Source organism: Phymastichus coffea, unplaced genomic scaffold (genome assembly GCF_024137745.1).
Source record: "Phymastichus coffea isolate CEN01 unplaced genomic scaffold, Cenicafe_Pcof_1.1 PCOF00137, whole genome shotgun sequence".
In the NCBI taxonomy this organism is placed as follows: Eukaryota; Metazoa; Arthropoda; class Insecta; order Hymenoptera; family Eulophidae; genus Phymastichus; species Phymastichus coffea.
In genome coordinates, this window is record NW_026706948.1 from 217011 (window position 1) to 244915 (window position 27905).

The 27905-nt window shown below is 45.8% G+C and overlaps 2 protein-coding genes across 4 annotated transcripts in view; both read left to right on the plus strand.

Annotated features, from left to right (window-relative positions):
* The window catches only part of LOC131671895 (uncharacterized), a 66233-nt gene that overhangs the window by 34212 nt on the left and 4116 nt on the right, over positions 1-27905 (plus strand). The window lies entirely within an intron of this gene.
* Positions 9978-26983, plus strand: LOC131671896 (probable E3 ubiquitin-protein ligase IRF2BPL). Of its 2 annotated transcripts, XM_058948684.1 has the most exons (6): positions 9978-11272; positions 20384-20538; positions 21227-21310; positions 21911-22097; positions 22643-22887; positions 23207-26983. In XM_058948684.1, the coding sequence occupies exons 1-6, from the start codon at positions 10435-10437 to the stop codon at positions 23345-23347; spliced, it is 1650 nt and encodes a 549-aa protein (XP_058804667.1). In that variant the 5' UTR covers positions 9978-10434; the 3' UTR covers positions 23348-26983. The 2 variants fall into 2 exon arrangements, with proteins under 2 accessions (XP_058804667.1, XP_058804668.1); XM_058948685.1 differs by lacking the exon at positions 21227-21310 and having other exon boundaries at positions 9979-11272.

Consider the following 27905-nt stretch of genomic DNA (forward strand, 5'->3'; position numbering starts at 1 on the left):
TCTATTCAGAGTGCATATAATTTTGATTTTTCTATTGGAACTGCATGTGACTTAAGATCAATAAAAAGCTTTTAAGAGTTCAGGTATTTTCTGTAATTGTTGTAGCATTTGTATACTGACATAAATACAAGATTTGTCATTTAGAGAATTTGGTAATTTTTGCTTTTAGAAGCGATTTTTGCAGCTTTCTTGACCAGCGCTGGGCCGAGCTAAGAAAAAGTGATAATTTTTTTTTTTAAAGATAGTGACACTTTGACTTTATCGCGTCTGAGGTTATCGTGCATTGCTGATAATACGTGATGTTTGAAAGCTTTTCCTTCAGTAAATACTCGCTGTCGACTTGTTACAGCAAGACTTTAGATTTTTTTTACACATCGATTACTGATTGATGTTGGAATTACGTTGCCGCAAATTTGTGCACATGATTTCAGATAAATTCGAATGAATCATTTTTGTGTAGCTGAAATACAAGTAAAGATTTATGAAATAGAACCAATATATATACATTTTAGATATGTGAATTAAAACTTATGCACATGTTAGTAACATACAACTATTTTCGTATCAGTTATGTTGTTTTATTTGCTTGATCTGTGTAACGAAAAGGAGCAATATGAAAGATTTACTTATAGGCGTGTACGTGAAATTCATCAAATATTTGCTTTGATAACAAAATCAGTGTTCCTCCATACAGATGAACACAGTACATATAGTTATCCAGACAGTGAACGTAGTTCTTGAAGTAATAATAACAGCAATAATAACAACAGATTAAATTATTTCATACTTGAGATCTTTATACTTAAAAATGTTGTTTTACAGCAGATACATACAGTCAATCATAATTAGCAATCATTTCATCGTAGTGTCGAATAAATATTAAGGTGAATTTTCAGCATTATGAAATCATGCTTTCAGTGTTCACAAGCAGAAGCGAGGTATAATAAGTTGACATCCAATTATTGTTAAGACAGGCAAAGTGCATTTGGTGAAGATAACCTTTATAAATAAAAATGTATCAATTAATGGAATTTTGTGAAAAACTTAAAGCTCCGACTTGGAACTCATGGGAGCTTGAAACGTGTATATAAGTTTACAGCTGTTATTACTACGGGAACTTGGAGCTGTTCAGAGGTACAATAGCGTCGGTGCTGATTATACTTATAAATTAGTTTTAATAGTGATTCAGAAGGGTTAAGCTAATATAATAAATTTTACAAAATTGACAAACAGCGTATTTTGAAATAAGTGCATGACATTTGGCAGATGATAAAATTACACACAATAGTTTACTGATGATTTGTAACAAAAAATTTTTTTAAGTATGAGTGTACTTTGTCTGTGTTTATGATCAAATAATTATTCTTATCTTGAAATATTTATCAGGCTAGCCGGGAGCAGAGTTATTTCACGCCATTATCAGTAAGCGAAAACTCGTAAAATCTTGATATAATTCAAATATGAAAAAGCCAAATGAAAGATAGCAGATTCACTTGCGGAAGGCCGAGTACAGCAGAGCTTATTTTCGATTTAAATGTTATTACGTGGCAAATGATGCGCAGACTGACATAGAATGATGCACGCAAACAAAATTATTCAAACGGAAATGTGAAAAATAACAACTCGATATCATTTGCTCTCCCGAGACGATTCGACCTACATTTTTGCCGACTCAAGCAGTCTGCAATATCGAACTTGAAACGCGTTTTTCCATTGTGCATTCTATTATCTGCATAATTGAAGCGAAAACTTGTCAAAAACATAAACAACAGCAGCAACAGAGCAACAAATGTCAGCGGAAAATCTATGTCAGGACGACCAGAGCAGCCGGCGCGGTAGGGATTGGCTTGGGAAGAGAGCAATAGCGGTTCGACGACAAATGAGGCGCGAATTATTCCGTGCGCCACCTCCAATCACGTGACGACGTATATCGATCAAAATCAAATTAGTCGCTAGTATTTTCGTCTGCGGCAAAGTAATGCCGCCAGATTCGTTACGTTGCGGCTCGTACGCCACGTAAAAGCCAATTTGATTTTTTGTAGGTAAACAGGCGCGAAACGCCGCCTCTCAAACACCGAAATGCGAAGGCAATCATTTTATTACTCGTGCTGAAAAACTCGCTCGCCGACATTATCCGCGTACGATTGCGCGAGCTGCAAAATGCCAAATGCATTCGTTAGCAATTGCATGTTCAGCCGATAAGACGGCACAACAATGTCGCGCTATTTCGATCGTCCGAAAGCGCGGAATCGCAATCCGCTGAATAATATTCCGCGCAACGTGTCTGGCATCGTCGTTGTTTTTCTGCTCTCGATCAACGAGTCGTGACGCTGCACGTACAGAGTCGTGCAGCATGCGCGCAAGACAGATGTGATGTCACTGCGGCAGAAGCGGCGCTGGCGGAAAAAATCGGCCGCGTTCGCGGTCAGTGTCGCCTTCTGCTCGCAACGTCTCGTATAAAGGTTCTCCGTTCGGCGGAGCGTGCGACCGCAAAACTCGCGCGCTCTTGCTTTTTTTTCCACTTCCAAGCTATACGTTTGCTTTTGCCGATAACGCCGGTCTGCTCTTACTCACGCTTTGCCTGTGATAACGCCGCGTTGCCTTTTCCCTTTCGCTCTTACTTTGTTCTCCGCGGTCTTATTTTTTTTTCTCTTTCTGTTTCGACGCGTTATTTCCCGGAACACCGCGGCAGATGCGTCACGAATGAGCCGCCAGATTGACCAGACGCGAAGTCGAATTTCGACGGTGGACAAGCCACTCGGGCGAGCAGAAAAGCACGAGCGATCTGCGTGAGAGCCGAGAAAAACAATGCCTAGCCAAGACGTAAACATTGATCGAGTAAGAAAAGTTTGCTGATCGATTGAACGAAACAGCAAGCCGGAAATTGCGCGCGCACGGTCAACGCCTCCACAGCCGAAGCATTAGCAGTCCGGTGCGCGCGAGGGGCAGAGAGAGAGAGAGAGAGAGAGAGGAGAGAGAGAGAGAGAGAGAGAGAAAAAGTAGTCGGATAAATCTCGGAGAGAAAGCGAAGTTGCCGAGGTAAGGTTTGAGCTGGCGGCCGTGTAAGTTGGACGCCGCGCGAGCTGACAGTTATCCGGCACACCGACGGCTTAGCTATCAATTAGCGATGTGGCACACGCGCGTACACACGCACTCAAGCTGTCGAGTTCGCAACAATGACGGACATTATTGCCTTATATTTCCAGACTGACGCTCCACTAGCTTCAATCGCCGCGGACACTTATCTACCTGACTTAATTTTCAGCTGGTTCTCCGCCAATTGGTCGAGCGATCGCGAACGAAGAACCGTCGGCGCTGGCGCGCTTAATCGTCGGAATTCGTCGAAGTTCGCGTCCGGCCAGTGCGCCGATCGCGTCATCGCGACGATGCGCTCCAAACTGCGCTCGTCACTCAATTGACGTCTCGGGACGCGTAGACGCAGCGTCACGCTCTTCTGCGGAATATTCTGCGGAACACAGCGCGGATTCGATGAATACGTTCAGAGCTGGCTTCTCTCACTGCTGGAGGCCATAGCGTGGGCCTATTCGCAATAGCCGTGACGGCGGGCAAGTTCGTCGGCTGTCGTAGGCATTATGCAACCCGTCGTTTATCGCGCAACACAACAGTCGTTGACCGCTGCTGCCTACGTGAGTTGAGCTCTACTGGCGCGAACTGTCTACCGGCTATTTCTCCCGAGATCTCCTAAAAGTCACCGAATGACTTCCGACTACATGCATAGCACGAGAAAATGTGTCACTCGTGCTCCTAAGACAGTACGTGTAATCGAAGCCGGACCTTTACAAAGAGTCGTCGCACGTAGCGGCTTTCCTACATGAATTGCGATTGTAGGCCAATTTGATTGTGAGAATACGCGGATGTGAAACAAAAGCCAGGCCCGTCAAATGTAATCGGCAGTTTTCTCGCTTGACGCGCAACCCGAATGAGGCTTGCGCACGATAAGCACGAGATTGAGCTCTGCTCACGTGATAGTGTTGCTCCCGCCTCGATTCGTCGAACGTGCGTGTTCACCAAGTATACACACGCGCGCAGCCTGTTTTCCTTTTTTTCCCATTTGCCGCTCGCTATCTTTCCGCGTAGTTTACCCCGATTTCGGCAAATCTCCGAGCTCTGCAGCAATTCTTACTTTGTAATAGCGTCAAAGTCAATATCGTCGCAGAGATTGTTTCTTTTTTATGATGATTCGGAGCGTCGCGAAGGCAGGTCAAAAGGAGAATACACGAAAACAAATATGAGCTTGGTGAAGTGTAAGCAGATGGTATTTTAGTCATGGTTTCAAAGCGTTCGACGTACGAGAGACAATTGCGAGTCGATGCAATAATATACAAAAATGTTATCGCGAGAGAGAGAAAGAGAGAGAGAGAGAGAGAGAGAAACTCCGATAAGGCCGTCGGCTTACACAGAAGAAAGAGCCATCGGTAAGTTTATCGGGTATCTTATCAGAGCGTAGGAGCGTAACGTATCCGCGAAAAACACGCTCTCAATTTTCCACGCGCGCGCGTGCACTTTGCGCACGCATGCCGTCATCCACACTGCCTCTTATCGTCGTTCTCAATGTAAACTTATTCCTACGCTTTCTACCATTTCGTTACGTAAACGCCGCCCTCCTGCCCCCTCCTATAGAAAAAATCATTCGCATTCAATGTCGTGGTTTTCCCATTTTTTTATCACTCCGAGTATCTTGTTTTTCCTTAAACAAGTCTAACTATTATTGTTTATGATGCCCAATTTCGGAATGTTCGTGTTTTTATGCGGAAATGAGATCATCGATTCTCGTGCAATCGACGGATATTTCACTGTAGTCCTTCCTTAGATCAATGACCATCCTAAGAAGTTTAATATTTCTTTCTTTGACCGTTGTTTTAACAAACCTGACGTTTCTTACTGTCGATGAGTATGACAAGCAACATCGAATATATGGTCAACTCCACAGAAAATATTGTTTTTTTTTGCAATAATTTATGTAGTGTTCTTACTAAATTTTAATAGTGCACCCACCGACTTATTCAACTTTATTATTCTATGCAGTATAGTCTATCTGGAAATGATTTAAACCTATTGCCGTGGAAACTTGACATCTTTTATTTTGTCTATAAAAGTGAGAACATTAATAAAAAACAAAGTGTGATTATCGTGCTTTTTGGGATTAATTGAAACATGTAATGTAATGTATCAATTCGACTCCAAATTTGAATTCTTCGAGTTAAAATACGTCAGAAACTATATTTTTGGTTTACTTTTCTCTCGCAATTCGGAATATTACACAGTTCGTTCGGACGTAAATCTCACACGAGACAAGAATCTATTTTGCCGCACTAGTTAGATAATGTACCATTCTACACTGCGCTACAGTTTTCAAAGCTTTGCATAGCTCAAAATATTTAAAAAAAAATAAACTAAGATATAGCTTTGATTTATGTTGACGCAAGGATTCCAAATTAAAGTTAGATTAACATTATATTTTTTTGTTTTTTTATTGATTTATCACAGACCACGAAAATTCGTGTACTTTCTTCGGATTTTTAAGGTCAAAAAATAGCGTTATAATTAATTGTATATTTTATTAAGACCATACAGATTAATACAACTAAAAAATTAGAAATCTAGATTTAATCTGAATATTCAACAAAGCTCACGCCTAGTTAATGCATTTTTTATATAAAATTGGCCATATAGATATGTCAAAGCACTCTTTCTTATCAATATTTTGAAAGCGAGCATCATTTACATTTCTAAAGAAGTGTGACACATTAGTTCGCGGGACGAATATTCTGCAAATATTGTATAAACCGACTGACTGCCAATTGATTGATAAGCATTTTCAGATATCTTTGGCTTGCCTTCCAAGACATATCAATACACATTCACGCAGACAGACAATCATGACATGAAATGCTGTCGTAATTTTTTTTCCACGATATTACTTTAATTATACACGGCCGTTTGTAAATAAAGAGCACAGAGGATAAATTCATGCTTCTTATCGGCATACGAGAGATAAGCCACGGGCAGAAGGTTGAGGGGAAAGGATCTGAACATATAGACTTGTGAGATAAGTGCTTTTTTATAGTTTGATAAGCCTTACAAAAAAATTCGAGATAAGGCTCTCCGCAATTTTAAACTTTTTTTTCGCGAACAAGACGTTCATTCATCATTTGCACAAGTATTGTATTTATCACCAGTTTGTGAAATTGCAGAGCAAAAATGAATGGTATTCTAATTGCGATATAAACGGCTTGAGCACGTGTACTGTGCAATTTTCGGAATTGCAGTTTGGGATAATGAGTTATTAGATATTTCCAATCTTAGATTTTTTACAATGCTTACAATTTGTCGGTTTCATATTTATTAAGATTTTTCTAATAAAAACAGTCAATTTCCATTCCAAACAGATGTTTGGCTTTGGAAAAATCATTACTACTCCTCATTCATTTAACATTAATTGCAAGTATGCAGAAATGATAATAGAGATAGGTGTGTGGTTATTAAATCTAGGATTATGGGCTTGTTTATTAATTAAAATAATTCAAAAATATATTTTAAGCCAGACAGAATTTATTCAGAGTGCACAAGGAAAGGCACGTCTGCCGTGGAGTACCATCTCATAAAGACTAACTTTGACCTATAGTACACGACTAAGAGGTCTACGACTCACTCTAATTATCGGCGACATCGATGAAGCCAGTAGTTCTCTACACCGAGCAAGTTTATATACGTGATACAATTTTATGATATTTTAGAAAACTTGAGAAAAACAAAGAGATTGATTATCGTTCTTAAATCTGAGTCATACTTACACATGTATATTAGAGTATTTCAACAATAGAAAAATAATAAAATGCACAGACGTGCATATACAATTTTTTTCACAAAGTGCAGGAAGTGTACAGGCATATGAAGCAGCCACGAGTTTTGAATTTAGGGGCCGTGAGCAGCTGCGGATTACAAGAATAAAGAGCAGTTGCTCGCGCACGCACGTGCCACATCCACCAAAGTGGCTCCAAATTTAATTGCTCTGTTGAATTTACTTTTACATCAACAGACCCTTCCTGTCTGCTCGATCGAAAAGTATACAGTGGCGAGTTTATGCATTTAATATTCGCTTGTTTGGCATTTAGTCCGTGAGCCTGGTTGAATAATTGTAGAACGCTGTAAACGTTGTTTTCAAGCAATCGGGATGAAAATTTTTCGACGCTCCGAATTCGACCAACAACGTACGTTCACAAATAAGCTTTCCACAAGTAACATCGAAATATATTTTTCGCACTTGTATCGTAATATACTATATTTAATGAAATTACTAGCTGATGCAGAAACTTATAAATGTAGCACAACTTGAACTCGGCAAAACAGACAGAGATAACGTAGTTGGTAGAAAGCCGAGTTATTGGCAGATTTCGAGTTCAAGTTAGTGTAGATTTTAACGATCAACTCCCAGTAAACCGCTTTGTTTTTTGAGAAAAATCGTACGGAAAAGGTACAGGTAAGAAAAAATTGCCGAGGAAAGCTTGGGTCCGAGTACAATAACGAGCGACAAGCGCGATTTCTCCCTGAGACAAACAAATAAGCATTCAGGAGATTTCACGACAGATTTCCGTGATGATGATTTATTTCATTGGTGTATTTCTGGAGTTAATCCTCCTAAACAGTATATTTTCTTTATTGTTGTGTAATATCTGTCTATAGTACCTGCGTACAAGAGATTTCTTCTGGTTTATGCACAAATTTCATAACGAAAAACTATTTTTAAAACAAAAACATTAAACGGTGACGTTATGGGGTTCGTAGTTAAAAATTAGAGTACTTTAAGATAAAAACAGTATCATGACAATAGCTTTTATTGTGTACATACGAATATCACATGAAAATTACAGCTTATATAAAAACAAAGCAGTTTTTCGCCGTATACATCATATAATTTCAAGATTAAGCGTGCTACAAGTGAGGCAAAGATATAATGTGTAAATAAAACATCACATACAAGCAGTGACAGCTATCTGCTTTGAGACGATTGGTCTTTCGGAAATGAGGATGCATATTCATGTTTTATAATAACATCCGTTTCATTGAATCGATAGCTTCCGCTAAAATTCCCGCATTGTGATTCCTATAGCTTTTTAATGAGGTTTACTTTTTCAACAATAACATATTATCGTTGGTAAACAAGCATTAAATGAACATCAAAATTCGTTGTACGAAATAAAACAAAGCAATTCTTATATGTATACATTCGTGAGAGTATAAGTTCAATATCAAGCGACAATATAACGGGAAAACGTAAGCCCTAAATCAATTGAGCATCGAGTGCTCGTAAGCAAGAGGAGCAGCAGCAGCAGCCGGCACCTCTTCCTCCCCCTCCACCTCGCTAGCTTTCTGTTTACGCAGTGTTAGCGGCGGGTTGAATTATAGTTCTCGCTGGCGGCGCGGAGGAGATGCGCCCTCGCCTCGGTCATTGGCTGATTCCACGCGCCCGCGCGTACGTGTTCGCCGCCACGATACTGCTACGTCTTCCCTTCTCACCCTCTACTTCGCTTTCACCAAGCTCTATATCTATACCAGTGCACGCACACACCCGATCGAGCTTTTTTTATTACACTCGGGGTCGCGACACTCTGCTTTCCACTACTATTCGTTCTGTTTTATGCGTTCTTTTCTCTCTTTTTTCCAATGGACCACACGCGGACTTATTGATTTTCTACTCTTTGCTGCTAAATCATTTTCCAGAGCATATAACAGTTCATCGACTTTTATTTTCATTTGAATTTCTCGACCAACTGTGATTTCATGTTTTGCTGCGGAAGCCATTCTTCCTACTAATGTTGTAGTTCTTTTCACGAGAATCTCAAAGTTTTCGTGTGAAAATTTCCAAGAATCTTTTTCTTTCGAGAAAGAGAAAATGGAAAAGAAAACAAACGAAAGTGCAGGAACGGCGACAGAGAGGACACTGAGCCAATAACAAAGCTTTGTTAAAGTGTAAACCGACCATAATTTGGGGGCAATATTTATACAGAATCTATGCTCATGCGATGTTACCTACATATGTGTTCGGGAGCACGACCTCGCATCTTTCGTTTTCCCACACAGCGCACGGTGTAAAATGGTATGACACGAGTGAACAGAGAGCCGCGAAAAAAGGCACAAGCAACGCTCCAAAAAGAAGCGTGACCGTGTCGAGTCGGTAGCGCATGCGTTTGGCGCGTTCGTGACGTAGTGACTAGTGCGCGCTCTCTGTGACGCCACACTTGCCGATTGCCCGACCCTCGCCTCGCCAAATACTCTCTATATGTTGCTGCGCCGCTGCTGTATGCGATGTGTGTGAGCGAGTTGTGCGAGCGAGAGAAAGAGAGAGAGGGAGAGAGAGGTAGTGAGAGAGAGAGAGAGAGAGAGAGAGGGAGTGAGAGAGAGAGAGAGCGAGAGAGTCAGCCGACACCCGTAGACCCACTTACCGCTGCTAGCGCGAGCCGCATTCTCGGGCGTTCGTCTCTCGGAAACACGTTGCCACCTCTCTCACTTCTTCACCTTACTTATCTCTTCACTGCAGCACGCAGGCAGAAACAGAAAGAACGAGAAAGAGAGAGGCCGACTTGCTTCTTATCGTTACCGTTAAGCGCGCTTTTCTCTCCCGCCCCCCGAAGTGTTGATTATTATTTTTCAACCCCAATATGTGCCCATTGCCTTGGCTGGTTTTGCCTGAAAACGAGCCAAAGATGACATTTGCCGCTAAAAATACGGCGAAATTTCGCGCGTGCACGAGGAATGTAAAATAAAAAAAGACAGACGGCTGGAGAGTTGCTAGTAGCGCGACGTTGCCAGCTCTCGACCTTCTCTCGCGCGCCGTCGCCGTGAAACGCGAAAAGAGAGAGAGAGAGAGAGAGAGAGAGAGAGAGAGAGACGGAGTGATGTTACCCCCCCTACTTTGGCGCGGAGCCGCCGTAGAGCAGGCAGCTCGGCAGCCGCCGCCGCCGCCGGTCAGTCGCTCGCAGCCTGTGCCCTGTACTACTCGTTGGAGTAAAGACGTGACGCGCGTAATCCGTCATTCAATTCAAAGTGCAACCTACGTACGTACATGCATCCCCCTCTGTAAACCATTTTTTCTCTCTTTCTGCCTGTCTCTCTATATTCCTCTCCGGGTGTCTCTCTCTCGTCGTTTCTCTATCGCGGTCGATAGTATTACAATAGAGTGCTACGACTCGCTCTCGACAGAGTTGCAGAGAAACGAAAACAGTGTGAGTGAGTGTGTAGACCAATCCTGATGTAACGCTGATACGCTCGGCCACAATGGCAGGGGCGAAGCAGCAGCAGTTCAGCGATTGATTTTCGCGTCAGTGGTGTGTCGGGGTGCAAAATTCAAGGAGCAGACGTGTGAAGCGCGTTATCCATATCTCGCTGTTCAGATATTGCCCCAGTGAGTGCAAGATGATGGGAAAACGCACACAGTGCTACTTGTGCGATCTGCCGCGCATGCCGTGGGCCATGATAATGGACTTCTCGGAGCCGGTTTGTCGCGGCTGCGTCAATTACGAGGGCGCCGACCGCATCGACCTGGTGCTCGAGTCGGCCAAGCAGCTGAAGAAGGCCCACGGCTTTCAGACAGACTCGCGGCCCTCGCCGAGTGCCAAGGGCTACCGCACTAGCTCGCACACTGAGCACAACGGTTCGGGCCTCGAGGCCGTACTACCGATGCAGAACGCTGCCGCCGCTGCCGCTGCCGCAGCTCAGGGTCATTCGCGTCACCATATCGCCGCAGGCTACACTCAGCTGCATCATCGCAACTCCATCGGCGAGTTCGCCGCCGCTGCGGCGGCTGCAGCAGTCAACTCGGGCTCCCAGCGTCAGCAACAGCAGCAGGCTGCCCAACAGCAGCAGCAGTTGTCGGCGGCACGCCAGCACCAGTCCCAGCACCAGTCCCACGAAGACGGCCACGAGTTGGCCAACGGGCTACGCTCGAGCGGCCAGGTGCAGCGCATGTCGTCGGCACATCTGAACGCGGTGGCCGCGCACCACGTGGGCTTAGGCCACAGCAGAGCTAGCATCGGCCAGCTAAAGCGTGGCATTTCGGCCATTGACGAGGATGACCACCCTGAGGCTGGCAAGCGGCTCACTCTCGAAGAGCAGCACAGCGTGCGACCGCCGCTTACTCGAGGGGAGTCCCTGCCGGCGGTCAGCTTGGCTGTTAGCTACGTCGACCGTTCCAAGGACAAGCATCCCATCCGTGCGCCCAGCTTCGAAACCGCCACCACCTTCAAAACCAACGGTGAGTTCTCGCAGGACACACGCACGCGCACGTGGGATGCTGTGTCGCCACCTTTTCTCGCGTGCTTATTGTTTCGCTCTCGCAGCTCGCTCCTTCGTGTCTTTTATACCGCAGTTGTGTTTCGCTGCGCGGTACGAAAACTTTCCGTGACGATCACCCGCCGCCGCATGTATCAAAGTTTCGCTCTCGATAAGCTTTATCGGCTGCCTCGCTTGTTCGCATGCTGCTGCGTCACGTTCATTGTCGGCTTCGCTCTCCGCATACTTTGCTCGACGAAGCTCGAGGCTCAAAAATAGCACTGGCTCTTGGCTTCGCTCACCCGCGAGTCAACGTTCTCGAACCTCGCGTGTATTGTGTAACTGTTGAAGCGACAGCTTTTCCAAGACTATTTTAACGCATCTATGTGAGTTGCGTTTTACTCTCGACTAATCTGCGCGTCATTGAAAACCATTCTGTCTGGCTAGATCGAAGGCGGCAGCAAAGGAAATCACGCAAGATCGGCGACAGCCGAATGGCTTGTAATCGCACGCACGGTATCTAGCTCGCTAAAGAGAGAGAGAGAGAGAGAGAGCGAAAGAGAATTGGCTACTAGATGTTTAGCACTACACATGACTGACACACGTGGGTATAGGTAACAGCACTTTTCGAAACTACGTCACGGCGTGATTGCGACACCAGCGTGTAGCATAGTCGAGCGTTGAGCGAGAGCGAGCGACCGTGACATTGAAATTTCGTAAGCAAGAAACTGCGCTAGCCTCTTTCTCCTAAGCTCTCCGGTCGGCCTCTCTCTCTCTCTCTCTCTCTCTCTCTCTCACACCCTCTCTCTCTCTCTTTCTAACCCTTTTTTACTACTTTGTCCTCCTTTGTATGTAAATATCGCGGTGGCTGTGGCCAGCCGATTGCGTAAGCGCTCAGCGCGCGAACTGGCAGGGCAAGCAAGCAAACAAGTAGCATCGCGTTGCGGCAACGTACGAAAATAAATGAAATTAAAGGCTTGGCCGGTCGTGCCCGGGGAGGACGTGACTCTCCGGCTGCGTGACCTTCGCTCGTCTTCGACGAGAAAAAGAAAGAGCGGAAGAGCAACGTAGCACGGGCTGCGGCGTACGTTGCTTCTTGCATTATAGCTGTTTTCTCCTCGTAAAGGTATCGTCGCTCGCTCGCGAAATGCACGTCGCATAAAAAGCCGGCAAAGTGGCACTTGTCCAGTGGTGCGCTCACGTGACGGCTGGTGGGGGCTCCTGGCGCGCCTGCACGGCGCACAGCGAGAGGGATATATCGTGACGCCGCTCGTTGCTGCTTACTGCTCGCGCTGTTGTGACGTCACTGCCTCGCCACAAGCATATACATATAGGTATACTTAGAGCGGTGAATGGCCCGTCGCCGACTGTGCGTACGTGCTATGCGCTTTGGATTTTCACTTTCGTACGTGTCGTCAATTCGGGAAGGACCGCGTACGTTTGCACGCCGCGATTGTCCGGGGCGCTGTGCAAGTCCCAGTCGATCGTGTGGACGTGCGTACGCGCCGTACGTTCGTGGTGGTGGCGAGAGCGAGGAAGGGAGCGCGACAAAACAAGCAGCTCGACGCACACGTGCGCATCGAGAAAACGAGTTCCGCGGGGCCGCCGTCGCGTTACGTTCTCGCTCTACTTGCTCGTCGCCGCCGCCGCCGCCGCCGCCATGAAACGGTGGAGGAGGCCGCGCCGAGTAAAATCCGAGCCGCCGCCGTACACGCATACACACTCGTGACGTGCACGCGACGACGAGAGCAGCGTTAGGTCGCTCGCGCATGCGTGCTTCGCTGGCGTGGGACGTGCAGCGCGCGATACACGTACACGAGCTTACGCGTCGAGTGTGCGCCCGCGCGCCAAACTTTTCATTCCAAACTCTCTCTATCTCTCTTTCTCTTTCGACTCGAGTTGGCTAATAAACATCTTTAAAATTAGACTTTTAAAATAAACTTTCCGTTAGCCAAGCCAAGCCCGTTCGATTAGCATATGGCGCGAGCGCGTGCGACGAGCTGTGTGTAGTCGATAATCGAAAAAAGTGATTATAAAATAAAGAGAGTCTGCGGCGGTGGCGACGGCTTAGGTCATTCTCGTGGCGGGGCAGGAAATATCGGTCACGGATCGCCTCGAGGCACACGAGCGTTCGCTCGCTCGCTCTGCTTTCAGCCAGCCGTTAGTATTCTTTTTTTTTTTTTTTTTTTTTTTTTTGCGCCGGCGCGATATTCGCGTGGAGCCAGCTAGTATGACTATGTATAACTGTAGCCTGGCCTCCTTCTTCGGCTCTATATAATGCGTTCGTTGTACGTTGAGGCGGTGGACGCTGCTTGCTTTTTTCCCAGTGATCGGTGTTCGTGCATCGATCGATGGGCCGATGTCGTTTTTCGCGAGCCGCGTAACCGACAGTCGCAGCGGCTCTCTCGCCATGCAAGAGTAATCGAATAAGCAATGCGGCGTGTCGGTAAAATGGAGCACGCGGAAAGGAAGAACTGCCCGGCCGGCACTGCGCATCGCCGCGGCCAAATTCGACTCGGAACCGAGTCAGCAGCGCTTGAATCTTCCAAAAGCCATCGGACATCGGGCGCGCCGCTGGTGCTGCTGCAATGTAGTATAGAGCGACGGCCGCTGCAGTCAACGCTGTCCCTCTGCATCAGGCCGTTATTGCAGGCTTTCGCGCCTACAGTAATCTTGTTAAAATCGACTTTTCCCATTGTTCGCTAGCCGCTGCAACGACGTATCACGCGGGTCTCTATCACCAAACCATGAACGCTTATTATGCGTCTTTGCTGACTTCTCATCTCTTCCTAGTACTGGTCCAGAAGAGAACATTTGCATTGCAAACGAGGCTTCTTAATTGATCAATAAAATTCCACGAGATCGAACTGGAAGTGGCCGTTGGCCCGCCAACAGTGCGACTCGCGTCAATACAAATGCAAGAGAGAAGCGCGCGTACCTCCCGTGGACTCCCTCGAGAATCCTGTTTGAAGATCGACCTAACGGCTTTCCTCTTCGGTCCACTCGTCCAAATAATCGGAGCGCTGCTCTCACACTCTCGTACTACGAAGTATGTCTCCTTAGCGCGCCGATTCTCTCCGTAGCTATGTAATCTGCAAAGACGACCACGAGGGACCATTGCTGCAATCATTCACTCGGCTCTTGGCTCGAACACTTTTATTGGTCGCGCAGAGCTAATCGGCTCGTGAGTTTACGAGGTTATTGGCCCTTTTCTCCTTCGATTAGTCGCCGCTCTGCCATTGATCGCTCGTCTACCGCCGATGCTTTTGCGTTCGAGTGCCGTTCACCTCTCTTCGTCATGCCGAGAGCCAGTTTCATCGACGGTCGCCACTTTTGCCCGCCAGAGCTTCTGCGAGCTGTTACGCTCCTCTCGCCGTCACTTGCCTCGACACAACGACTCTTCGCTCTGGCTTCGCTTGTCGTCGTGCGACGCTCTCCCGACTCTGCCCCAAAATACACTGAGCCAGCCGATACGTGGCCGCCATCGCGCGCGTCAGTGATACTCCCGTGCAACTTGCCGCTACGGAATCGTCCATGTGCAATCGAGCCGAAGGCCTGCTGCCGAAGAGTTGGCCTCGCGCGTTCTTGAAAGAATAACGTGCCAGGAGCTCTCGTCCTGGTTCACTTTCTCTCACTCGCTCTCTTTACGAAGCAGACCTGTGCGCGCGCGCGTTCGTCTGCTCGATTCCGCAGCAGCGGCTGCTATTTTCGGGTCAGACGGGGCGTGAAAGTAGCGATCGTCTGGAAATAGCGCCATTCGACGGGCTTTCCTCCGAGTCGGGGGCTTTGTTTGGTGGAGCAGTCGCGCGATCCTAGACGACGATACGACGACGTTGCGGCGGGAGGTATCCGGGCGTCGATCGAACGAGATCTTTTATCTTGGTGCACTCGAGCCGCTTTCGTGCGCGCTCTCCGGGCTTGTCTGCCGCTAAAAATATCGCTCGCCAACGTCCAGCGCGACTCGGCGGCCGAGCTCCGACGAAGTGCGAGTGTCGCGCGCAGCTCGGCGATCGAGCTAAGCGTGCGTACGCGGATCACCGATGACCCAACGGCACGAGTGAGCGAGCGAGCGAGTGAGAGAGAGAGAGAGAGAGAGAGAGAGAGAGAGAGAGAGAGAGAGAGAGAGAGAGAGAGAGAGAGAGAGAGAGAGAGAGAGAGAGAGAGAGAGACAGAGACAGACAGACAGACACGGAGAGGCTGGCCACGAAGAAACCAGTAAACAAGCTGCATGCGGCTACATGGCGCGTAGCACGTGCTCGCGAGGTGCGTTGCGCAAGCTTCGCGGCCTTTCGCAAGATAGCCGGAGGTGCAGTCGAGCGCGCGCAGGCGCCTCCATCCTTCTCGGACACGGCGCCATGCTTTGCCCGCTTGTATTGACTCGTAGACGCGCAATTCGTTCACGCGGATTTGGAAGTCGCCTGCCGACTGATGTGCTATTGATGACACGTCAATAACAACGCGTGCGTGGCTATTAGTGGGAACGTTCGATTGTTATGTCTTATTTTTTCGATAGATTCGCACGGGATGTAAACGATCGTATACGATCTTGTGGTGCGCGAGCAAGACCCAAGCCATTGAAATAGAAACGCTCGTCGCCGAAATATACATTGTTCGCGGGAGCGCGGACGGTCGGCGTGAATTTGGCGTAGAAAGCAGTGGAGCCCGCGCCGGAGGAATAGCTGCGTTGACGCGGTGCTCTGTGGGTTGGGTCGCTCCGCCACGATTATCGGTTTACGAGCGCGGAGTCGGGCGTCAGCGCCGGAAGCAGCTGCTTCGGCGAAGCTTCAGCTGTTGGCGTTCGATCGGCGGGCGGGCCGGTGGACGGTCGGGCGCTGCGAGTGGCTGCATTTTTAAAGCTAATTGCCGCAGCGCAGCGCCTCGGCTGCATGCGACGACGATGAAAATAGAGCTTGCGATCGATGCCGCCGCTGCTCGCCCGCCACCCGCCGCAACCGCGAGCGCTCGCGAGCTGAATGAAGCAACGCCGGATATGAATGGCTTCGCAGTGTTCGCGTCCATGCGACGGCTGGCTTTTTGGCACGGTGTGTGCACCTTGCCGCGTGGCTCCCCTGCGCGTCGGGGCTTGTCCCATTGTCCGACCTTGTTCGCCGCTGGCTTTTTAGCGTCGCTACGCTCGTCCGACGGGATGCGCGGCAATGCAACGACCGTAGCACTCGCCTGCACTCTTTCGGACACACCTAGCGCGCCGCCTTTTTTTTCGTCGTCGCGTCGCTTTGTTCTCGCTGCGCGCTCGATTGCAATTCCCGTGCAAAACTGGGCGCGTTAGAGTCGGGCTGCCTCGTTGCCTTCCGTACTCGGGCGTCCCTTCCCATCCTCGCGCGTTCCTTTGATTACGACGTCGTGGCACGCAGCCGATCTCCGTCGCTCGGTTGGTGACCGCTCCCCCTTCCCTCTTGTATTTTCGTTGGCGCTAGCGTGCGTCACGTTATATTTCTTGGTTTCTCCCTCTCCAGATTGAATGTGTTCTTTTAGCGAATTCATTGCGTGATTCAATCGGACGAACGGTTAAATATATACGACTGGGCATGACCGCTAGCAACGTTTGCCAGAGCGCTCGTGCGCGCGCCTGTCAGTCTCTCTCTCTCTCTGCTGCTATTTTTCTGAAAGTGTTATTACGTTTGCCACGCGATGCCCTAAAAGTCGAGCTCGTATTGATTTGTCCAAGACTAGCAAGATCTGTACGCGGCAAAGACGAACGGGAGACGTTTGCGCGGTACGCGCGCAAAAGATTGGGGGCGCGACGACAGATCGAGCGGCTCGTTCGCGCTCGCGAGAACAGGGCGCCTGCGTGATAGCTGTGCGCGAGGCAACAACGAAGCAAATTTCCGGACGGGTAAGATCGCGTTGCCAAGGCAAAAACAAAGCGAAGCGTTGTCCGTTAACGGTCGTGCGATCGGTTCGCCGGGAAAATAAACAGTCGCTCTCGCTAGCGATTCGTGTACACATGGACGTGGGCAAGAATAAACAGACGAACGCTTGTGTAAGTCGCTCGGAGCTATTCGCTTTCGAGCACGAGGTGTGAAAAGGCGCGGAGTGGCAGGTGCGTGGCCTGGGAGCTTTCGTATTCCTTGGATGCCGCGGTACGGGGAAGCTCTCCGGCGTGCTTTCCGTGGTTCCACGGCCAGCGCCGCCCGTCACGGAAAACTACCGGTCACATGTTGGCCCGCTGCTGCTGTGCGAGCTTCTCCGCGATATCGCGTGTGTTTGCTTGGCGATGATTCACGGCCGCCGCTTTTAGCGCGTCCCGCCCGCTTCTCTCTCTCTCTCTCCCTCTCTCTCTCTGCCCGTTCCGTTTATTAGCGTGCTCGCGGGAATTTTGCGCGATACTGTTATCTCTACAGCGCAACTCGCGTCTATTTGACGAGCCGTACTATTCGCGGATAGATAAGGCGCCAAATGTGCGCGGCTAACAATTAAACTTGGAAATCTCGATAGGCTTACGTAATATTATTCGATGTTAGGTCGTTTGCCCGTCGAGCGTCTCACTTTCATTCCTGAAATCGAGGCGCAAACGCTCTGCTCGTTCGAGAACTCGGTCGCCAGAAGCTACGCGGCACGCGCGCGAATGAGCGCCGAAAGCCAACGAGGCGCAGCTGGCGCGCTTTAGGTAGATGCAGCGCGCTTTAGGTAGATGCAGCGCGCTTAGCTTCGTTTCGCCCGCGCCGAAAAACCAAAGACGAGGCCAGCTGCGACATGAGTTGCCGACTCACGTGCAGTCTCGCGCCTTCCCCTCACGTGTCCTGTCGCCGCCGCCGCCGCGCTAACTCTCCTTCCTCTTCTTTTCCTCTTGTTGCGTTCTCTCGAAAACAGGATGCGCGCGTCTGTCGGTCGCGCCACTCGAATGTGTTGTGTGCGAACGTCGCGCGTCGACGACGCAGCGTTGCACAGCGCCGTGCAAAGCGGCAAAACAAAGCCGCTCGAAAGGCAGTCCGACGGGACATCACCTGATGCGCTGGCGAGTGGAACAGCTGCTGTCAGCGCGGCCCACGTGCTCTTTTCGGCTTGCCGATGTCACGGCAGCTGCTTATCTCACCGAAACGAAGCTACGATCGATACGTGTAGCGCCAGCTATTGAAGCTCTGACCCAGGATTTTTCTGCAGACAGCTTTTCTCTCCACGAACAGGCGTTCGCGTATGTGGCATCGTCACTCCTCCAAGGTCAAAATTTAACTTCAACTGCTTTCCGTACGCTCGCGTATGTCGACCGACTCCGCATCGCTTAATAGCCATTTTTATCTGTCTCTCTCTCTCTCTCTCTCTCTCTCTCTCTCTCTCTCTCTCTCTCTCTCTCTCTCTCTCTCGTTGATTTACGACAAAACACACCTGCACGTTGTCCCGGCGACAATTCGTCATTTGTTATAAAAACGACGTGACTCAGTGTGAGTCAGCCTCGCGACGGCGAAAAATACAGCAGCGAGCGGCTCGCAATGGGAAGAGGCGCCGTGAGCGCGCTTCATTCATATCGCGCGCTCTGCTAGCGCGGCCCTGAAAGCGCGCAGCGACCGACATCGGCGAAGCGCCCCGCATCCTTTGCCAAGCTAGCGGCGGCGCTGGCGTGACGCGGCCGCGTTATTACGTCGAGCCGGCGCTATATAACGCGGCGAGCCAACGTTCACGAGCCGCAGCTTGTGCAGTTACGTAACGGACGCGGACAGCAAACGCCTGTGTATTTCGCCGCGCTCGCCGCTCGTTCTAGCCAACTTTGGCCAGCTTGAGCGGGCTTAGTCATGAATGCGCGGGAAAAGGCAGTGCGCCCGAGCGAATTTCCTTGGGCTTCGAGGCGCCTCAATGTTGATTCTTCGAAGGCTTTTCGAATTCTCGGCAGCCCGCGTGCACTTGAACGGCGCTCTTCCGAGTCTGAATGTCGATCGAATATTCATTATCCAATTATCATCTGCCAGAGAAGTTCGCAACGATTTTCATGAGCGCAACCCAGGAAACTCGTGTCGCAGAAAAACAACGAATAAAAAGTGTACGGTGTACAGTTATACGCATGTCAGCATTGCAATGCACAGGCACGTCGCCGGTGAATATGAATGAAACTGCACGGATGGAGATTACAATCTTTCTGCAGGTAGGCAGAAAGAAAAAAAGCAGGGAGAGGGAAACGAGCGCGCGCGAATGATGAAATCAAGTCTGCAGTCAGCTCGTAAACTTGAAATCGAAAGTTGTCCCTATTAGCGCGATGGTGGCGGCGGCGGCGGCGGCGGCGGCGGCTGAGCACGTGCACTAGGATTACCGGGCGGCAAACGACGGTAACGTTCGTGGCAGAGGCAGTGATTTTTCCTTCTCAGTCGGTCGATCAAAACGTGCCCGGGCTAATGAAAACCGATGAAAGCCCAATTAGCATATTATCAGATGAGCGTCTATGTGCCGTTGCCGCCGCGTCGTCGACTGGCTCGTCGTTTTAAGAATTCCAGGACTTCTCGTCCCGGTGCAAGCGGCCCACCGATGATGATAAAATCGTAAACACGTGCTTGTGGTAAGCAGCGCACAATGACTTTTTCGGCAGAATAGGTGTACATATAGCGAGCGAAACGCTATGCAGCGAATCGCGACGCGAATCGCCAAGCAGCTGCCGCGTGCTGTTCGCGCTATTTCGCGGGCTGAAACTTGGATGTCTATCTCGTATGCCACTCGTGTCGTCGGCCTTTTGTAAACTTGTAAATGCCACTAAACAAAGCACTCGCGTCGCGCAGTCCTAGTTTCCTTTTTCTTTTTTTCAGCCTCTATTTTCGTGCGTCGGTTGACCTTCATTTGCTCTCCGCATATATTTTTAAAAAATTTTTTCCCCATCTTTCTCACGAGCAGTCTGCACCACGGCTTTTCAAAACAGTCAGAGTTGCGTGTGACTCAGCTTTGTGTGCAACGAGAGCGAAACATGATTACGAAGCGATATATGGAAAAACGAACGACTACGCGATTACAATCAGGAAAAAAACACGACGACCAAAGTGGAAAAGTGGTTGTTTTTTCATAGCGACACGTCAAAACACGGGCAATCCCATCTCTCAAGCGAGAGCGACAAGGTAAATCCGTGTGTACGAGTGATTGACGTTAATTCGTTTTGCAGGAGCGTACGTTGGACCATCGATTCCCTTGGCGCCGGCCAATGTGGCAACCAACGGCGGCGGTTCGCCGTTGCGTCCCAGGAATAGTCCACCACCGCCACCCCCGCCATCCGTTCAGGAGGCCGCCCAAGACGGACAGTCCTCCAATCATCATCAGGTCAGTTTTAGCCTTTTATCGTCAACTATCTTTCGTTTAATTTTCGCCAGCAGCACGTTCAGATGTTTTGCTGTATCCTTAAAATTTGCTACATCCGATACAAAGTCATAGAGTATTGCTTTAAAACTTGAGAACCTTCGACGTATTTACGTAGGCTAATTTTGGTTTTATACGAAACAATTGTAGAAACCAGGAAAAGGAAAAAACTTCCGAAGTCTTCTCACGCCGAGTAAACAGCTTTATATCATCGGAATGTTTGATTTTTGCACATTTTGAGAAAATAATCGAAAAAAGTGAGCGTATTTAATATTTGTGAAATTCTTCTAAATGAATGTCAACTCCGATCTGACGTTATATAAAATCAGCGAACGAATTCTATTCATCAACGTAATTATCTCATCGAATTCGTAACGATCAATTGCTGCAAAATAATCTGGAGAGGAGACTTGGTCAGCTGTTAGCCAACTTGAGCACTAGCGACTCGACCTTTGGGCCAATTAAAAATAATGAAGTTGACTCGATCGATCGGTTGCATATACGTACACTATCTCCGGTATTATCAGTATTTACGCCTTTTCCTGTAGCTCGGTAGGTAAACCGATAGTCGGTATCGCGCGAGTTAAGACAAAGAGAAAAAACCGAACGAGATACGGCAGTCAATAGTCATACATTCGTTATCCGTCTGCAGTGTGTACACTTGGTGGAATCGGTTCTAAATGGTTCGGATCAAAAGGCTTTTGCTGAGACGACAGGCACACGCATGATTGGCCATGTAAGTATAATGCCTGATAAGCTACGACGATAGTGCTGCTGAGATGCAAGAAATAAACGCCCCTCTTCTTTCTTTCGCTACCGATAAGAGGAGGCAAGTTACGTAATTCTCACGAGCCGCAGCAAAACAAAATTTATCGCGCCTTCCGCGAACGAAAAAAAAGTCAAGCGTTGCTTTACTTCTATACATCGATCTTTAATCTTTGCTAATGAAATTGAAATTTCGAGACGCGCGCACGTGCGTGCAGAGATAACAATGTAATCGTTATCGAGATTTTATTGCCACGTGTACGTTTACGCGTATGTATTAAGTCTCCACGAGTTGCTGATTTTGTCTCTGTCGAATGACGTCAATGATGCACTAAGTGAAAAAAACTCTTCCCTGAAGAATTTCCTTATAACAATACTATGTCCTCTTCTTATGAGGAAACGTTTTCTTTAGTTTACTTTGTGGCAACCAGAAGAGTGCAATTAATCACTTGATTATGCCTTGTGATTAACAAAAGTCAAACAATCTCGGTGCAATTAATTAGTTGTTCGTCGATTGTATCCAGTTAATGCTGCTGTGCAATTAATAACATCAAATATTGTTTATTTACAGGGTTCTGGAGGGGGACCATCACCAATGGCAGCACTAATGTCGGTAGCAGATAACTTGACATCACCAGAATCGGTGCCTCAGCCACCGAACAATCCGAGCCCGACCAGTCGAAGCCCACCGACTACAGCTATTAATGTTCAACAAAGAAGCGCCTCCCGAGGCTCTCAACACAGCCCTAACAGCTCCGGTAATTACCGTATCTATTCGATCGTAGAACGCTTTCTAGACACAGTTTTTCCTATTAGTTATATATTGGTCCATATTGCGTATTTATCTTTGCGTATCAAATAACAACTTTTCAATTCGTTTGACAGTAAGTAACATTCGATCAATTTTTAGGCCTTGACAGGGTGATATTAAACGTCACTGAAACTTCAGCTGATTTTTTCAAATGAATAAATTGGCTCGAAAAAGTCTCAAGGCGAACAAATTTTTTATTTGATTATCTGAGCAATTCCTTTATATTTTTTATATTTTCTATCAATAAATTGTTTAGAGCTGCATTTTAATATGATGTATCGAGGCGAGCTTGTAAGATAATTAGAACAAGAAATTTGTTGCACTAACAATTGATAGGATTATAGCGTTAAATGCATGCCATAATACTAAATTGAAGATGCGTAAAAGTTTAAATTCGATAATAAAAGTACATAATGTATTTAAATGTAAACTCGTTGTGTAAATGAAAGAGCAAATAAATTGACATGAATGTTGAACATTGTGATTTTGCAGCTTCATCAGGGCGGAGGTCGAGCGGCTCAAGACACGTGTCATCGACAACTGTGACAACGTCATCCGAGGGTGCAGTCGCTCAATCAGCAGGTGCTGAGGCCGTAGCTCCACCCACTCTCAAGTGCACCCTGTGTCAGGAACGCCTTGAAGATACTCATTTCGTTCAGTGTCCAAGCGTACCGCACCATAAATTCTGTTTCCCTTGCAGCCGGGAAAGTATCAAGCGCCAAGGAGCCGGCACTGAGGTTAGTTTCACTGTTTACACTTTCGACCGCCCGCAACACTTGCGTGACAAGTGAGCTTGCAAATAGACAAAATGTACTGCAATTCTGTAGAAGATTAATAAATGCATTACAGTAAATACATTTTTATAGCTCTGGCGAATGATAAGATCATATATAACATGACATTGTTCATTTGCATTAAGCAAATTGCAGAAGTCGCAGTATACGAAGTCCTGTAATTTATCAATCAGTACGAATGATCGAGCTTGATATCTGAATAAATGAGCAAATAAGCGTTGTCGTAAACGTAATTGGTCTAACATTGTACTTGTGATTGCAGGTCTACTGCCCAAGTGGCGAAAAATGTCCCTTGGCTAACAGTTCAGTGCCATGGGCTTTTATGCAGGGTGAGATAGCGACAATCCTCGGCGAGGATACGCCAAGTACTGGCCTCAAAGTGAAGAAAGAACGCGAGACTTAAGCTATGTCATCCAAGTGATGCACAATTTGGTGAAAAGATCAAATTTTATCGTCTCTTTTGCGAGGCGACATTGCTCTTGTTATCGAGACACGTCGGCTAAACGCGATCATTTTGAATAAGGCGCTTGCCTGTTGCAGACAACGGGCCGTGGAGGCTTGCAACAGCGAGTTTGTTTTATCTTTGGTCGTTCAACCATCAATGCCAACGAATTAAAAAAAAATTCAATAGATTCTAATCGACAAAGCGACGTGTTACTGGAATGGTAGTTGGCGTCCTAATTGGACACCGACATACGTCAGGCCGAAGACGTTTTAAATTTGGCTTCATGCGACGCGCTGTGATGAAAGATACGTTTAACGTTGAAACTTCTTTTTTCTTTTTTGTATTTAAGCAAGGTCAAAAGACGACGCCAAGAAGAGAACTTTTTTTTGCACGACGAAGGCGTCATCAGTTTGTCAATTTTGGAGAATCGCGTAAATTATTTTTTATTTTATTTTTTTTTTTTGAAAGAGTGATTGTCGGTTTTGAGCAGCAGTCTTTGGCAAACTTGACGACTGGAATGGTTTGTAAATATGAAACGAGTACTAAAAGGAAGTTAAAAAAACAGATACGAAGTTTAAGTAATAAGCAGCATTTTGCGACGAAATAAAAACATATTAACGACGTAACATTAACAAAAGACGGGATTAAGGAGAAATCAGTTAATTATGTAGGCGGTATACTAATCGTTATCGATTTCAACAAAACTAAAATTTATACCCAATCATGGGTTTGTACTTAGGCTATACCGCCATCATATTCATTGTATATTTGCCGAGCGTTATTTGTGACAAGCAACTACGCTCCTACGACTCTAAAATCCTTTACGACTTTTATTATAACACTGCTCTAGATTTTTTTATTTTTACAATGGCGTTACAGTACGATTTATTTCACGCTTAGTCAAACGTCTCCGTCTGCGTTGTTCGAATGTCGACGCTTTTAATTTACTTTTTTTCATTTATTTCTCTTTCTATACTTTTCTCTTGTATTATATACTTAAACATGACGGATATTTTAGCCCAGCGTTCTTGGGCGTTCTGTACATTGTGTATATGTGTACATATATATTATTACATTTAATATTATTATAAACAATAAAGAAGTAATTTGTATGGTTGAGAAAGTAAGCATCTTTTAATGTACAAAAAGAATCTTATATTGCGTTTTTCAATAAATTATATTCTTTACGTTTAATGCACAAGTCGTAACGAACGTCCTCGGATACGCCTTTTTGACCGAGGTAGTAACGTGCATGCGTTGCTTTGTATCTCGTTTCGTTTACTTCATTACACTCCCGCCCCCCATTTTTTATATATATCTTAGTAAATGTCATCAAAAAAAAAATATAAAAATGATAAAAAATCAGCTTTTTAAATACATCAACGAGACTACGCTGAACAGTTCCGCAAATTTGTCGATGTCAATGGGTTGAGTAAATTAAGCGTAGAAGGAATTTTTTTTTTCAATTTGAAAGTTCCGAAGTAATGCCTCAACCCAGATAATAGCGTCGTCATTTTCAGTTTAACGCTAGACTTTAAAGTGAGGGCTTTCCGACGTTTCATTTCTGTAATGAAAAATATAAAACTGAAACGAGAACAAACATGAAATTTCCGTATAAACTTATTCGACTTGGAACGCTCTGTAAAAAAGCGAATGATTGAGACAGGAAAGAATTTGTTTACCGCAAAAGAATTAATTGATTCGAAATTACTCCGTTACGTTTTTGACGATGTCTACTGGCTGAATAAAGAATTCGAATTGAAAAAGTATATGTATCTTCATTCGGATATGTAAACTAAGAAATGGAGAGAACTTGTTCACACTTTAGTTTAACGCTAGACTTTAAGTGAGGGCTTTTTAATTTTTCATTTATCCGATGAAAAAAGAACATTGCCCGACATATAGGAACCACACACTCGCTACGTCTGAAAAGTTTTTAAAAAAGGGGGGAAATCGTGTGTTTCGCTCGCTTCCAGGGCAACACTTCCTTTCTATCTTAATTAATATTTTTTTATTTTTCGTTTTTGTAATAATTGATGTAAACTGCGATGACAACTCGCGCCCTGGACGCATAAGTCTTTTTGTATGTGTAAATATATTTGTACAGAAGCGAAGAAAAATAAATAGGATTTGGCATGCGTCGTGAAAATTGTAAAAGAAGCGCATGTCAATTGGCGGAGAAGTTGTCGCCAGCTCCGTAACGTCTTGACGAGGTCTGCAAATGTAAATCCTCCTTGATTTTTGCCAAATTTGTTAATGCGCGTCATTTACAAATTGTCGAGTAATGACGTACCTGAGTGCTCGTGACAACTTCTCGATTAATGCGCCTGTTTTTTGTTTTTTTTTTCTTTTTTTCCGTTTTTTCCTCAATTTGATTGTAAAGCGCCGACACGTTATGCACATTATTTATGCACACTCTGAATAAAATTTTTAATAAAACTACATTACAATAAAAATATAAAATCCAAGTAGCTTTTTCTTAATGTTATGGTAGTTCCTACCCAATGCCAATATGCTGTGAATTTGATTTCTTATATTATTTTTCTCTTTACCTTTGCTCAACAAATATTTGTACGATAACGTCGACTATTATTTCTCTTGTAATAGTAAACATGTAAAGAGCAAAGAAAAATTTTAGCAAGTGCTGTTTGATGGACGAGAGATTGATTTGATAAGCGTATCTGTGCGTGTGAAAGAAAGTGCGAGGAGCATGCGAGCGTAGCGGTGATGCATGCGTCTTGATCGTGAAGGCGATAAAATCGTATGGTTGTCGCAGGAAAATAAAAACTCTGAAAGTTCGTTTTTTCACGCAATGGCATAACTATGAAGAGGAGACAGTTGTCATTTTTACGAGGTCAAGAATAATATAAGGATATTAATAATTAATTAGTAATAAAATAAAAAGGACAAAAGACAAACAAAATAAAATAAGAGAAGCAAGAATGCAGTAGTTATGTACTTGAATGTTAGTATATTCGCCTAACCGATCGTGTAAGTCAGGAAAAATGTGAGACTCGCAGCAGGTTTGCGCAGCTCTTATCGTTTAGAATTTCACCTCGTGGCATCTCTCCTTTGAGACAGGCAAAGATAGACGCGGATACACAGGCACGCAAACAAAGCTCTCACCTACACTCAAATAAAAAAGCTGTATTCTTTGTTACTTAATTCTGTCGAGCCGTTGGTTTTATTCACGCTACAGTGAATTCGACAATTTGTTGAAATAAGAAGCAAACTCGTACCCCGAGAATATATGTATATGTGTATAACAGGTTTAATAGCCACACTTTGAAAAAGCCGATGCAAAGTCGCATTTTTTCTGGCCGTAGCGCGTACAAAGTAGGCACGTCTTCCCGAGAAAAAGAAATACGAAACGAAGCTATAAACAAATAAAAGAAACAAGCCGAAAAAGAAATGGATTAACTCGACACGACGAGGGAAAGTAGCTGAGATGGCAAATGTGGCAAAAGAAGTAAAATGTATAAGCAGTCATTCCCTACTTTTGTACGACCCGATTTGTTTTTCTATGATTCTTGTACACACGAGCGCAATAACTATGGTCATTAAAAAGTGAAGAATTAAGAAACCACGTAATTTTACTTAGCATCTACAGTAGCGAATAATACGATTTTCTAGTGTACCATACTTTGACAAACGCGTTACACTGTACTGTTTATCGTATGTATGCATACTGCAAAGCAAAATATATGTGTTGATGTGTAACAATTGCTGTTTTTTTATTCATTCGACCCTTACTCATTACTGCCCATCGCGACTTATGCTGACTATTTATTTTCAAATTACAAAGCAGTGATAATAATTATGCTATTTTTTTTATTTTATAAGAAAGGAAAAGAACTGTCAAGAAGTTGATTGATTCTGCCAAAATAGTAAAAACCGCTAGATGACTATCAGATCAGCCTAAGCCTAGCCTATTTACTTCATATTATCTTGATTGCATTTGTCGAGGAATCAAAGCAGATTATTTTCGAACAAACAAGTAGAAAGTTCATCTAACCTACAACTTGTAATGCTGTTCTGTTTCTATAGATGGCATCTTCAAAATGATGATAATTGCGAGTGGCAAAAAACACTGAAAATTGATATATAAGCGGATCTTGTTGACCTGCACGGGTAGGTCGGTTTGGTTGCGTATGTTTGTGGACCCGCTGCTCCGAACGATGTGTCCTCGGACACCCAGGAAACAGCGATCCAATAACCCAATTAACTTTATATCCAACGCGGTTTTTCTTAGTCATTTGGGTTCCCAAAAAACCAGGAAATGACCAATGCATATGCTCGGACCGGCTGTTATTTTGCCGCTGTTTTTATTATTCATGCTTTGTAGGTCGATCAAAGCGTTAAAAATATAAAAATGAAATGATCGATCGATGGCTTGCAGGATTGGTTGAATGACGCGAAAGCAAAGTGATGCGGGACAATTAAAATAGACGGTCGTGCCGGTACGGGTTGGGGAGGGGTTGGGGGGGGGGCGATGGCTCCGGACGCACGAGCGCAA